This window comes from Grus americana, chromosome 4 (assembly GCF_028858705.1).
Source record: "Grus americana isolate bGruAme1 chromosome 4, bGruAme1.mat, whole genome shotgun sequence".
NCBI lineage: Eukaryota > Metazoa > Chordata > Aves > Gruiformes > Gruidae > Grus > Grus americana.
This window is the reverse complement of record NC_072855.1, coordinates 49,112,957-49,126,819: the sequence shown is the minus strand read 5'-3', so window position 1 is coordinate 49,126,819 and position 13,863 is coordinate 49,112,957. Positions and strand designations below refer to the sequence as shown.

Genomic DNA, 13,863 nt, shown 5'->3' with positions numbered 1-13,863 from the left:
ACTTGAGAATTACCTATGTGTATGTTTCAGCATCTTGGTGGTAATTTATTTGATACAGCCTGTCATAGGATAGATTTGATCTCTGATAACTCAAAAGGTGTTAAACTCTTTAAGTTGTAATTCTGATTATGGAAGCAGTGTTGGTTTTGAGCAGTGTAGAAATGCAGAATATGCTCAAGAGTAGGGTCGTGTAGGTTTTTTTAACCTCTATCAGAACTGAGAGGTAACCATAATCCCAGTTGAAAAAATGGTAGAATTTCAGGGGGAAAAAATTTCTACCTTAAAAGGGCAATAGTCTATGTTCTGAAAATAAAGCACTTTACCCAGCAAATCACTTAAGAGTGCTTTTTTCTGTTATCTGATAGCACATACCGGTTTTGCTTATTGTTCAGCTTACGTGGCTTAAAAAATGAAGAGCATGTTTTTCTGGCTAATATTAGGAGCATTTTGCACTATTGGCATGTTTTGTTTAGAATTGGGCAACAAACCTAAACTTGATGCTATTAAATTGTTGGTAAGTTTGTGATTTACAGCCTGAGAACACTAATACCGACCTGTCTGGGGAGGTGACGGTGGTGGCTCTTGCAGTCAGCTGTGAAGTAGCTTCGGACAAGAAATGGAGGGAAGTACTGCAGTGGTACTGTTGCAGTAAGGTACTGCGGGAAAAGTAGAGGGACACTGCCCATGAGGGCTGTGCTCTTCAATGCCAGGGATTTTCACCTTTTCCTAGGTGCGGGGGGACTGCCCCTGGTAATTCTGGTTTGGAGCAAATACTATGCAAAATGAAGAGGTTGTTTGCTAATCATTTTATTTGGAAGACTGCAGGTGATGTGATTTCATGTTGTAATTCCAAGTCACTCTTTTAATGATGATATTTAGAATAGCCCATGACTTAATATTCAAGTAACTATTCTTTATTGGATTGTCAGTATAGGCCCACTTGTTCTGCTTTTTCAGTGTGTGTAGTGGAAGTATAGCGAGTGCTTGAAACTTTAATGATGCTGAAACGAGAGAAAGGAGAATGCTGCATTTAATCTTCTGCTTTGCTCTTTTCATCTGTACTGTTGAGGCGGGTGTCGTTCTCCAAGAGTCATCATCCGTCATATTTTTGAAGCCATAAATTGTAACAAATGCCCCTTCACTTCCCTAACAAAAATGAGATCTTTTCACTGGAGTTAAAAAAACAAACCATGACTTAGGGTAAGTGTGGTGAGGGTGACAATCCTTGAACCTACTACGGTAAGTTTTAATGCAGGTGTTGCGTTGGGTTTGCATGGCAAGGTTTTGGTAGTGGGGGGGCTACAGGGGTGGGTTCTGTGAGAAGCTGCTAGAAGCTCCCCCTGTGTCTGACAGAGCCAATGCCAGCCGGCTCCAAGACGGACCCGCCGCTGGCCAAGGCCAAGCCAATCAGCACCTCTCTGATAACATATTTAAGAAGAAGAAAAACACTTAGAGCGAGCTTTTGCAGCCGGAGAGAGGAGTGAGAAGATGTCAGAAACTCTGCAGACACCAAGGTCAGTGCAGATGGAGGGGGAGGAGGTGCTCCAGGTGCTGGAGCAGAGATCCCCCTGCAGCCCCTGGTGAAGACCATGGTGAAGCAGGCTGTCCCCCTGCAGCCCATGGAGGAAGGATGAGGGGGTGTAGAGATTCCACCTGCAGCCGGTGGAGGACACCACACCAGAGCAGGTGGAGGCACCTGAAGGAGGCTGTGGCCCTGTGGGAAGCCCACACTGGAGCAAGTTCCTGGCAGGACCTGTGGAGAGAGGAGCCCACGCCAGAGCAGGTTTGCTGGCAGGACTTGTGACCCTGTGGGGGACCCACGCTGGAGCAGTCTGCTCCTGAAGGTCTGCACCCCATGGGAGAGACTCATGTTGGAGAAGTTTGTGAAGGACCGTCTCCCATGAGAGGGACTCCATGCTGGAGCAGGGGAATGATGAGAGGAGTCCTCCCCCTGAGGATGAAGAAGCAGCAGAAACACCGTGTGATGAACTGACCGTAACCCCCATTCCCCGTCCTCCTGTGCCACTCAGGGGGGGAAGGTTGAAGCTGGGAGTGAAGTTGAGCCTGGGAAGATGGGAGGAGTGGGGGGAGGTGTTTTAAGACTTGATTTTATTTCTCATTCCTCTACTCTGTTTTGCTTAGTAATAAATCAGATGAATTTCCCCTCCAAGTTCAGTCTGTTTTGCTTGTGACGATAATTAGTGAGTGATCTCTCCCTGTCCTTATCTCAACCCATAAGCTTTTTGTTACACTTTTTCTCCCCTGTTTAGTGAATGAGGGGAGTGATAGAGCAGCTCTGGTGGGCACCTGGCCCCCAGGCAGGGTCAACCCACCGCAGGTGTGTACATGATTATATGCATATATTCAAGCCTTTCTAGTAATGGGTGCATGTTGGCTTAGTAATAGTTCCACCAAAGAAATCCTAAGGGACTGCAACTGGCCTGTACTCTGTAGAGTTAGAAATCCTAAGGTGTCATTTCTGAGCTCATTTCTGAAAACTTGTCTTTTGTCCTGTTATTTTTTTCTGCAGCTGTACATCTCAAGTATATGTTGCAAAAAGGCAAGTCCAAGAGGATTTGGGGAAAGAACAAGAACTTGCTTTTTTTCCATTTTTTAAAATTTATTTTTTGGAACAGTAGATTGCTGGCATTAGCATGTAGGGGCTCGGGCTAAATGGATGCTTTATAAAATGATTTCATATGGGGGGAAAATAGGAAGGAAAATTTTGTGCATCCTCTGTATTGTCTACAAATATCAGCTGAAAAATCACGGTGTGTGAATAGCAGCAATCAGCAGAGCATGCTTAAAGTATGCGTGGAATTGCTAATCAGCTGAGGCTCAACCCATGTCTTCATCACAAATAATCTTGCCACAGTAAGAGTGGAGCATTGCTATCTTGTGTGATACCCTGTGATGATGGCTGCTTGCTGCAGGTAGCAAAATGTCATAGATTCTGCAGGTGGTAACTGTAAAAGGTACTGAAGTCCAAAGGCTTGAATATGTGTTAAAGCCATGAGGATTCTCTGAGGAGTTTGGGCTACTCATAAAGGGATGTTATATTGTTGTATTTTTTTTGCTTGGGGGTGTTGGGGGGTTTTTTGCTGCTGAGTTAAATATATAAGCAGAATGAGATCTGTAAAACTGTCAGGTCAAGTGGAGAGCTTGGCTCTCCATAGCATAAGACAATAAAAATGCCATTATGACTTAATTATAAAAATTTATTGGTAAATACATTCTTAATTTACAGAGGTACCATAACAAACTTACTGGACTTAACAAAGATTTATTTAGGATGCTGTTAACTGTACACAGAACAAAGACGTCTTCCTGAAGATATTTCCAGAGGGTGGGTCAAACAGAAAATGTTTTGATAAATGAGACTTCTATTATACGGGGCTCTAGCTGAATTTCAAGGTTACAGTTGAAATTTGCTACTGTATTGCAGTTAGAATTTGTGCTCCACCTCATTCTCTTTTTTTTTGTACACCTTAGGAATTTTAGGTTATGATTTCTATGCAGTTTCATGGTGATACTAGGCATCAGGTCTTAAGAAAATCCCTTCCTGTAAAAGCCAAGCATCTAACTTGCAGTTTTAAGTTTTAGCTGCCTGCAGCAATGCAAGCAGCCTTTAGATGGCACTCCTTACTCTGAATATAAGGCTTTGCTGCTCTGCCTGCCCTGCACAATAGGGAGGAGATGATTAAAGTAAAGCAGCGTGGTCTTACCTACTGACAGGCACTGACTTGAAACATTCAGTGGAAGTTACAAAAACAACCAGTCAATACACAGTTATAAAAATGGGGAAGAGGAAATTGAAAAAAAATATAAAAATTCAGTTCTGCTTTGAGACTTGTATCAAAATCTTAGAAAACTGCCAGACAAACTGTAAGTAAACAACATACACTTAAGCCTCATCCACCACCACCAGGATGCAGTATTTCTTCGTCTGTTCTGTTGGTCGGCGTGGGCTTTGCTTAGTTCTGCTGTTTTCTCCCTGCTCTGCTCACTGGAGGTTCAGGAATTGTGTTGGCACAGGTCATGGTGGAAGAAGCCTGTTTTAATGGGGTGATCCACTCAAAATTTATGGTTGAAAAGTCTTGAGTGGGCTTGCAGGAGTCAGGAAAGCTAGCTATAGATTTGTTTCCTTGGATTTCTCTAGAAGGAGATGGCTGCTTTATTGGAATAAACAACAAGAACCTCTGGCATCTCCTGGCAGGAGAGCTTGGAGACTGGGACAGGTTGCCCTTTGGAGGTGGACTTACGCTAAAAGTTTGATTCCCCAGGCGTTCCAGATAGGCTTGTTGGGGATGGTAAAACTGAATCATAGCTGTATAAATTGTCATGTTTCCATCTTTCTAGAATAGCATGTGATTTGTAGTTGTTTTTATAATGTTAATCCCCTTAATGAAAGTAGAAATCCAGTTCTCAGCTCATTAAAATTGTGGTTTTCATCCCTCAGTTTTGTGAATAGTATTGGTGCAGTTACAATGTACAGCACTGTGTTCACGAAGCTTCTAGAGAAAAAAATAAGGGCTAATGCCTGTGTCTATATTTGGAAGTACTGTGGCATAACAGTGACTGCAGAGCGAAACAGTGCTGAGGACCTCATGTCTGCACTGCATGTTCCTCAGGCTTGCTTCAGGCAAGCTCCAGTCTGCTACTGAGACTGGATGCCCCTTCCCTGCTCGGGGGGAGTCCTTCAGCTTGGTTTTGGCTGTAAGCTTGTTCCTGCCTGCTGTGGTGCTAACCAAAGTGCAGTGCCTGGGGAGGGGAGGGCCACCCTCACCAGCTTGCTTACACACCAGTTTAGATGCACCCTGATCTTTTGTAGCAGTAGGTGTTTGTTGCCATAATACTTGGACCTCCTATTGATGAAGTTGTAAGCAGACATGTGACTGAGTCAAGACTATCTCAAGGTCCATTGTGATTCTAGTTTCCAGCCTCCATCTGCCACTCAACTGTTGGCCCTTTTGCAGCCTGAACTTCCAGACCCACAAAAACCTGGTAAGGATATGTTGATAGCTAGTGACCTGCATCTCTGAAGTAACAACTCACGTAACAGCTTACTGGTTCCTTTTTGTTATGTAGTACAAAAGTGAGGCCAAACACTGTCAGCACTGCAGCATAATTGTTTCTATTCCAATCTGATGAAGTTAACCATTAATCAAGATGCATTTCACTATTTTGTCAGGAGCCAAGTGTTGCAAAAAGGAATTTACTACTAGAAGTTCCTATAATGTGAAGGTACCTCAATCACATCTGGCTTAGTTTGTTGTTCAAGTCACCCTGCTGCTTTTTACTAAATGTTTTTGTTAGAGCTTTTTGAAGTAACCTCTTGCCAGGCATGTTTCCTTAAGGCCTTGATAGACCATTTATAATGATGGTCAGTATAGCTGGTATGTGGTAACAAACTGAAAATTAATCCCGTGTCTGCTGAAAGCTAAAACCAAGGCAGTATAATATCCTTCAAGTTAAGGATAGGAATAGTGTTACTGAAGTATGTTCCAGTGCTTGGGTGACAAATGAAATGCAGATGGAGTGAGGGCTGGCTTTCCACTTACATGAAGGGGGGCGGGGGGGCAAATAGCTGGAATAGTGCAGCTACTGCACCAAGGGTGTCTGAGAAAGCTCAGTAAATGCTGTCCATCACAACTAACTACAGTTGGGAAAGAAGGGTACAGTAGTGCTCAAAAAAGTGGGCAGTAGAAAAATGTAAACCTGTACCTGGAAAGGATTTTGGGGGAAGGGATCAAGGTCTAAGATGATTCATAGCAATGTGAACATTATTCTTTAAGAGGCAAAATACTTAAATTTTACTTTTGTGATCTTCCTGTATGAGCAGCTTGGGCTAAGAATAGAAGAATATTACACAAGGATTTGCTTCTGAATTTACCCTCTTGCCAGTATTAGATTTGATATTTTTCTACTATGAAATACCAGTTATCTTCCTTATCCTCTAAGTCATAAAACAAGTGGATTCTACTGCTAATGTGGAAGTCAAGCAGTAATGAAACCTGAATATCAAACTTGATCTACATACTGAGTGCTGTAATTACATCTTAATTTTTTTTTAAATTTGGATTTAAAATTTTTAAAGAAACCCAAAGAAGCTTATGCAGACTTTGTGCATGATAAATGTAATACCAGATAGTAAACATAGTAGAATGCTATTTAAGTTAAAATGGTGTTGCACCACAGTATTTCCCTAGTTGGAAACTGCTAAAAATCCTGCTTGTATTTGCTCTCAGAGCATTCATGAAGCATGACTACATATGCTGTCACAAAAGACTAAAATTTTCTTATTTGACTTCAAGATACTAGTATGACTGTCTAGAAAAAGTAGTGCAAAACATTGATAGTCAAAACGTTGATGTCTTTGCTGTGCCTTTTGGACAGAAAACATTCTTTCCCGCACACAGGGAGTACAAGGAGAGGCAATGCTTCACGGTGTTTTTAAAATCTGAACAAAGTTCTTGGGAAATATCCCAGACTTTCCTTGTATCTCTCCACTCATCCAGTCCTCATCTACAGATTCCAGCTCTGTTATTGTATCACCTGCCTGTAAGAGAAGGAGTAATGTGAGCCAGTACAGCTTACTGTGCAATGTTAATGCGTGCATAGCTGATGTTACTCAGAAGCAAATACCTATCAAATAGAAGTAGGACGTGGCCAGCCTCCTCTGGTGGTTATGTCTCTTTGAGATTGCTTGCCAAAACCAGCTGAAGCCTCTCTTAGAGTAAGTACTTGTCTATGCTGAAAAATCACCTCCTTCCAGAAGGAAAAAGTAGCACTGCTGGATAGCTTTGTGTGTTGCTTAAGCTCTCCAGGTAGGCAGGTAGGTTAAGAGAGCTGGCTCACAGGCCCCCTGCCTTACTTGTCATTTGTGTGTGTTTCCCTGTGCACTGGCACTCTTACCGTCCTCCTCGTTGCTGTCTCCCAAGTTAAAAGAGGCACTCGGACTGCATCAACTGATCAAGAACTGAATGTACTTGGTTTCTGTTGTCATGTTTACTGGATCAGAGAAGGCAGAGGAATTCTGCAATTCCTGATCTCTTTTCAGTGTCCTCAGTGAAGATTTCACCAATATGAAACAAGTGGTAAGGGCAAAAATTTTTTAGAGAGACTATTTATCAAATGTGTTAATATCTATGCCTATTCTGTGTGCTTCATTCTTTCTTGTTCCAAGCTTATTTTCACAGTGGATAAATCCTATTTTTTTAGCATTCTTTAGAAGCATAACACCTTTTAGAAAATTGGGTTAAGAGAGGTACTTACTTTGAAGGAAAGCTCATCTTCATTTTCTCCATGAAAATCATAAAGAGCTTTGGCTTTTCCTTTCTTCCCTCCTACAGCCCGTGACAATTCTACCCTGGCTGCAGAATGTGGACAAGACAAATTACTTAGCTTCTAAAAGGACTAAATTTGACATTCACTTGCTTGAACTTTCCAATGGTGATCTCTAAAAAAAAGCTGTCTTTTCCCCTTTGTACTTGGAGATGAAGTGGCACTTGGTGTGTGCTATTTGCCAGTTAGGTGGAATTTATTTCCTGTCACCTTTTGCTTGTGGCTTTATTTGCAAAAACTATGGGAAAAAATTGTGATTTTCTGTGTCCTCGGTGAAGGTTTTTCACTGAATTGATTTGGGGACCAAACAGAAGCTTGAGGAGAGCAAACAGTGTTTATTCTGTGGTTCACCAAGGGAATTACAATAGTTCTGTGCCAAGATGCAGCAGTTGTAGTTATTTACAGCTGTACCAGCTCTTTAGCTGTGCTGCAGGATTTCTCTTCAGTTGAGGGAGAACCTGGTTGCCCCCACCATCTTTTGTACCCCTGAATTCCTACTTAAAGGCACCTCAATGATCCTGTTTTGCCTGTGCCCAAACCACACTCTAAAATGACCCAGAATCTGCATCACCTCCCAGATTACTTACTGACTACAGCATTACCTTGCCATTATTAGAGAGGGTAGCTTAGCTTTAGGATATTAAGGACTGTGGTGGTGTGTGGGTTGTTAAAGCAATGGAATAATTGGGTTCTCCCAGAACTCTGTCATGACTGTCACAACCCAAGAAACAATGACTTGCCATCTTGCAGGAACACTGTACCTGAGCAGGTCTGAACAAAAACTGCTGGGAAAATCCCTTCCTTTTCATTCAGTCTTCCTCTATACCAGTCTGAATCTACTTGTTCCAGTATTTGGATGTAGTCTCCCTTTTTAAAGGATAAATCATCTTTGGTTTCTGCTGTAAAATCATGAAGTGCTTCACACCACTCTACTGAGCGTCTGTTGTTCTATTCAAGTGAACAGAAGAAATGCATTAATTTCAGAAGTGTTACTGGACCCCCAAGGCTGACTGATACTGGTGAAAGCAGCTGTACAGAACAGGGGTGTCCTGACTTTCTCCCATATGATAGTGTCACTGCAGATGTAGGCTAGAATAGCATTTCAGCAATTACCACAGAATTTCATCGAGGCTGACGCAGTCTTTTTTATCATTGGTGGCAGGGGACAGGCTTAATAAATTCAAAATTAGACCACTGCAGCAATACTTAAAATACAGCTAACAAGAATTTGCTTAAGCAAAAGGATAAAAATTTACTTATGTTAATTTGCCAGAAGCTATGCATTCAATCAGTTTAGGCCAACTGTCAGAATTCAAGATGTGACCATGCAGCATTGCCTGCTGCGGGAGTTGCGTTACATTCAAGTTTAAAGTTGTGCAGCTAATCTGACGTTATAAATCTATGAAACCACTATGTACATTCTGGCCCTCACCTATAAAATTTTATTACCTGAGGAAGAGAAGAAGAAACCTCCACCTTGTTCTTCAGTGCTTCTCCTGTACCTACGCAGGTAAAAGATAATTTAGAATAGCAGCAATGACTATTCAAGATGCTGCTAATGATACAGATTTTAGATATTCAAAGTGATTATTAAGAATAACTTAAGAAGTCCTACTATTCCTTTTGATTTTTCTTATCTGTCTTCTCGCCCTTCCTACCTCCTTCCTGCATTCATTGTCCTTTTGGACTTTCCTCCTACATGTGTTCTGGAACATTTTTTGCAATCATATTCATACCTGTTCCAGGCAGATCTTCAATTACTTCCACAAAGTTCAAGGGAAAAATTCCAGATGTGCCTCTGAGCTCTCCTTTGGCCCACTCTTCATTTACATATTCTTTAAGGATAATAGTTTCACCTTCTGAAAAACTGAGCTCATCTTTCTGATCTCCAATATATTCAAATCGTGCTACACATCTTGGCCCTCTGCACAAACAAAAAGAGAAACTTTATTTATTATTATTGTCCACATAATAACAAAGGCAGCATTGTGCAAAATATGGATTGATATTTTTAAAACTGAAAGAATGCACTCAAGATAGAACTGGTGGAAAACTGAGGTCTAGTCCTGGTTCTCATCTCTGCTGTCTGAGGAGGATGAGTATGGCATCTGGAGGAGCTAGACACAACTTCTGCATCACAATTCCTGGCTGATACAGTGTTTTGCATAAGACCTTATTTTCTGTTCCAAACAACAACAACAACAAAAAAATCACTTTGTTTCTGGGCTACCTGTCCCATTTTATATTTTTGCCTATATTCAGGTAAGTGTCCTTATACACTTTTGTTAAGAGTGTTTGATTTTTTTTTTGAGCTAACATCCAATTTAAATGCAATCAAACATGGCGGGGGGGGGTGGGTGGGTGTTGTGTATTTGTCCCAAATCCATGGAGGTTTTATGAGGGGAAGCTAGTTTTTGTCTACTTTGACAAACTTTATTCTATAAAATATATCCCAAGCATGGGAAAATGACTTACCTATTGAAGAAAGAAACATCAATACATCTGATAAATTTTATGTAATTTGGTATAATACTGAAAAAATGAATTATTTTTTCTCACTTAAATTATGTAATAATGTAATAAACTAATAAAATTTAAGAAATTACATTAAGAACAGTTTTCCTTTATCAGAAATACCACGCTGGAAAAAAGTGATAATAGGCTTTACTTTTTTCTGTATAGCATCATAGCATACAACCAATGCAAGAATGCCCCCCACTCAGTCTTTGCAAAAGCTTCAGGACAGAGCTAGCACTTTCTGTTTCTTTCTTAGTTGCAGAAGCAGCTTTAAAACTAAAGTTTTTGTTAAGACAAGCCAAGGTCTATCTGAAGAACAAACTGAACAATCCCATTGATACTAGTAATTCCTGCCTCTGCCTGAATTTGCTTTAATTGCTGCAATGAGTGATTACAAAATCCAGTAAATCATCGAGTAAAAATAGTATGAAAAGTTGTTCGTTGCCCACAAATCTTAGTTGTTTGCAAATCAGAAATGAAAGTGCTTGAAGTACATTTGATAATTTGATCTGGGGAACTTTAAATTCACCTGTATAGTTCTACACTTTAAGGCTAGATAGCTTTCTCAAAGTGCAGCTATATTCAGTCCCATTTTATCATCTTCTTTCAAATGAGAAGAGTCCTACTGTGTTACATCTTATGAGGATACTGGAAGAAAGTAACTAGGCCAGGAGCAAAGAGTGGAAAGTGCAATGCTGCTGAAGTTAATCAGATTAGTTCACAGTTTCTATTACCAATTTTCATTAAAAATTATGGGAAATGCTCTCCTAATACAGCTCATAAGAGGAAGGAAAGTGAGTGAAGGGGACTGTATCTATATAAACATTTATGATAAAATTGATCTACCAATTTTTTGAAGCCATGAAGTGGGTTTTTAAGCTTTTTTTTTACCTGAATATGAATCTTATTAAAACATCATAAACTTTCAGTTCTGAGAGCTTAATTTTTACAACATATTTTGGTGAAGAAACTGTCAACCATATTAACCTCAGTGCAGATAACACCTGTTTCAAAGTTATCCTTCTTTTCACTTACTAGTAAATCAACATGAGAAAGAAAATAAAATTTATCTGACTCACTTAATACATCGTGATGAACAGGGTATTTTTTTCCTGTTGCCTTCTTCTGGAACATCAATCTAATAGACAACAAAATAAGTAAAATCTTCAATTTCAAGCTCATGGCAACATAACTACAATAAACGTGGAACTGGTTACAAGAATCTATTTTTCAGCTAAGCATCAGCTGTATTATGAGCTTCATGTGATGCTCTATAGTCACCGGCATGCTATATGACCGTATTAATGTAGATTTTGTGTTTGTATGCCTGAATTCTCATTTTCCAATCTTATGCAAACAAGAAGCACTATTTAATGTTTTCTGTTATGTTTCTGTGGCATGATTGATTGACAGAATATGGGACCGGATGCTACTACATGTTGTTGCATGTAGCTCCCAACTTTCAATTGGTAATTGTTCTCTGTTATTTACTAGCACAATATATCACAATAGACAAAAATGATTGTTTACACTTATCCTTTCTGGGCTTTGGTAGTCAGCTGTCCTCCAAACAAAACCACATCTCACAAATCTCACTTAAATTGGAGAACTATAATTTGGAAAATCAATACACAGATATATCAAACAGACAGCATTCACATCCTTTATCATAAAAGGCCTTCAATTGTATTTTTGATGTGACATGAAGGATGATCTGTGAGATGCATAAGACCACAAGACTAGAGACCCTGGCGAGGCGCTTTGGGTTACAGCTCACTATCACACGAGCCAGTTCCCATAAAAATCGACAAAAATGTTTCATTAGCTTATGTGAAGGACTGGAAGAAATCATGCTGCCTTTTAGGACAAATAAGCTGTGCAGTGCTCTTGCTAGAGGAGCTGGTATCTGTGGTGCTCTGAAGGTTCTATGCGAAGTAATAACCATGTATTATTGTTAGGTGTCCAGACCTAAGCTACTACCCAGTTCAATATTGTAAAACTTGCTATAGTGTATTGTACAGAGACCTTGTATCAAGATCAAATCTGACATGAATGAACAGGAGAATTCACTCAAATTAGCCTCATGTACTGCACTCTTTTTCCTTTTGTTTTTTACATTTTACTGAAACAAAAGATTTTTGCACTCAAAGGGTAACCACCTTTTACAACTAAAATAGACATTTGAAACACATCTTCCCTAGCTTTTATGAAGTTGTATCTGTTTGTATCAATGCTGAATTTGACCCAAAATACTCATTCTACTGCTTTAAGATAAAATCTTTTCTATTAGCCATCAGTAGTAACAAGAGCTTTTAAATTAAATTGTTGGTCTGTGTGAAAGAAGCTAATCAATTTAGCTAACAAATCTTTCCTGTGAAAGTGAATCGAGCATGGTTCCATTATTACTAACCCCAAGTCTAGTTTTTATTCCTCAGTGCTTCTCAAATCTTAATTTTTTTTTTTCTCTGATAACATCATTACAAACTAAACAGACACCCTACACACTCTGATGGTTACCAAATACTTGGTATTGTCCATGTAGCAGTGGCACTCATCTCTGCCAGCTGCCTCGGCTCAACACTGACTTTTACTGTCTTCAATGCCCAGGCACACACCTTCACTGCATCCTGGTGTCAGGTTAGCATTCCCCCATGTCCGTAGGGCTGGTGTGGATAGCCCAGCGGCTGCCACACCATGAACGTCAATCTCAGACTTAGGCTTGCAATAGATTTGACCCAGCTTTTGATGCAGTGAACCATACTGTATCCTTTTAAAGATGAAGCACTCAAATAATTGCTTTTGGGCTCCAAAACAGCATCTGTCTCTTGCCTGCCGTTTACTATCAAGTGTCACATTCAGTAACAGAATTGCTTTAAGCTGCTCATTTGCAACAACGCAATCTCCTTGCACTGTGCCAGTGCAACCATTTCTGCAGCCACTTAATAAGCCACTTAGGCAAATTGATCCAGCTGGGGAAAAAATATTCTGGGAAGAAAAAAAGCCATGTTTTGTTTGGCCAAACTGCTGCTCTGACCTAGTTCACTACATGGCTATAAAAGTGGTGACTCCAGCACAGTTCTAGGGACAAGAATATGAGAGAAACTGAGAGGTGGGAGGGAGCCACAAAAAGCAATCATCTCACTCAGTGTTGATTCTTACATGCAGCTGTGAAAAATAATCTGCTCTGTAGACCCTGAGAACCTACCCAGGTTAACAAAGAGAATCTGGTAAGGGTCATGATTTTCTCACTTGGCTTCAAATTAACATTAAAATAAGCCCCGTAAGACAAATCGGTCCTACCAAATCATGCATCTTTCTAATACCATAAAAACAAGTTGATATGTCTTCTGTGCTGCCAGAGGGAAAAGAGATTATCTAAATACAGAATGGAGTTAAACACGCAGGAGCTATAGTAAAATAGAAGCAGAAAAACAATGCAATAGGATCTTATATAGCAATGTATACAAAGCCTACATACAATTACTTTAACAAAGCTGGCAGGAAATATCCCTGTGCGATTCCCACATTTTCCTCTGTACCACTCAGAATCCATTTTCTCCAAAAGACAAACAGTGTCTCCAGAATGAAGGTCCAAGTCATCAGCATGTTCTGTATAAGACAGCATAATTTCAGTTAACAGTACTTGTCACACTCACTGATTTTCTCTAAATAAAACCTTAATATAAATACCACAGACAAAAAGCAGAATGAATTTTCAAAAAGTTTTAATTATACTTGATAAAGCTAATTGGTTTAACTAAAAGATTGTCCCAACTATAGCTAAACCCATGGATTTAAACAACTCTACAAGCAGATCTTGCAGGCTGAGCTTCCTCATCATTTTTAAGCTCTAATTCCTAAGAAAATTCCCATTTGAAAGTCTTGGAGTAAAACAAGCTTCCAGAATATTGACATTTACTTACCTGCAGGAAAATCATGCAGGACTACAGCATGAGGTGCACTTGTGTCAGAAGCTTTTGGAGGGTGGTTTGAATCCTGACA

At 40.0% G+C, this 13,863-nt stretch overlaps 1 protein-coding gene across 5 annotated transcripts in view; it reads right to left on the bottom strand.

Annotated features, from left to right (window-relative positions):
- Nucleotides 1-3,209: 3,209 nt before the first annotated feature.
- SH3D19 (SH3 domain containing 19) overlaps nt 3,210-13,863 on the bottom strand; it is an 86,384-nt gene continuing 75,730 nt past the window's right edge. For 4 of the 5 annotated variants that reach the window (XM_054825271.1, XM_054825267.1, XM_054825268.1 and 1 more), the window contains 8 exons: nt 13,785-13,857; nt 13,340-13,470; nt 10,941-10,999; nt 9,081-9,268; nt 8,794-8,846; nt 8,106-8,292; nt 7,276-7,373; nt 3,210-6,559 (listed from right to left, as the gene is read on the bottom strand). In XM_054825271.1, the coding sequence (XP_054681246.1) occupies nt 6,443-6,559; nt 7,276-7,373; nt 8,106-8,292; nt 8,794-8,846; nt 9,081-9,268; nt 10,941-10,999; nt 13,340-13,470; nt 13,785-13,857 (906 nt within the window). In that variant the 3' untranslated portion in view covers nt 3,210-6,442. The remainder of the gene's footprint in view (nt 6,560-7,275; nt 7,374-8,105; nt 8,293-8,793; nt 8,847-9,080; nt 9,269-10,940; nt 11,000-13,339; nt 13,471-13,784; nt 13,858-13,863) is intronic. The other variant, XM_054825269.1, reaches the window with a different exon arrangement.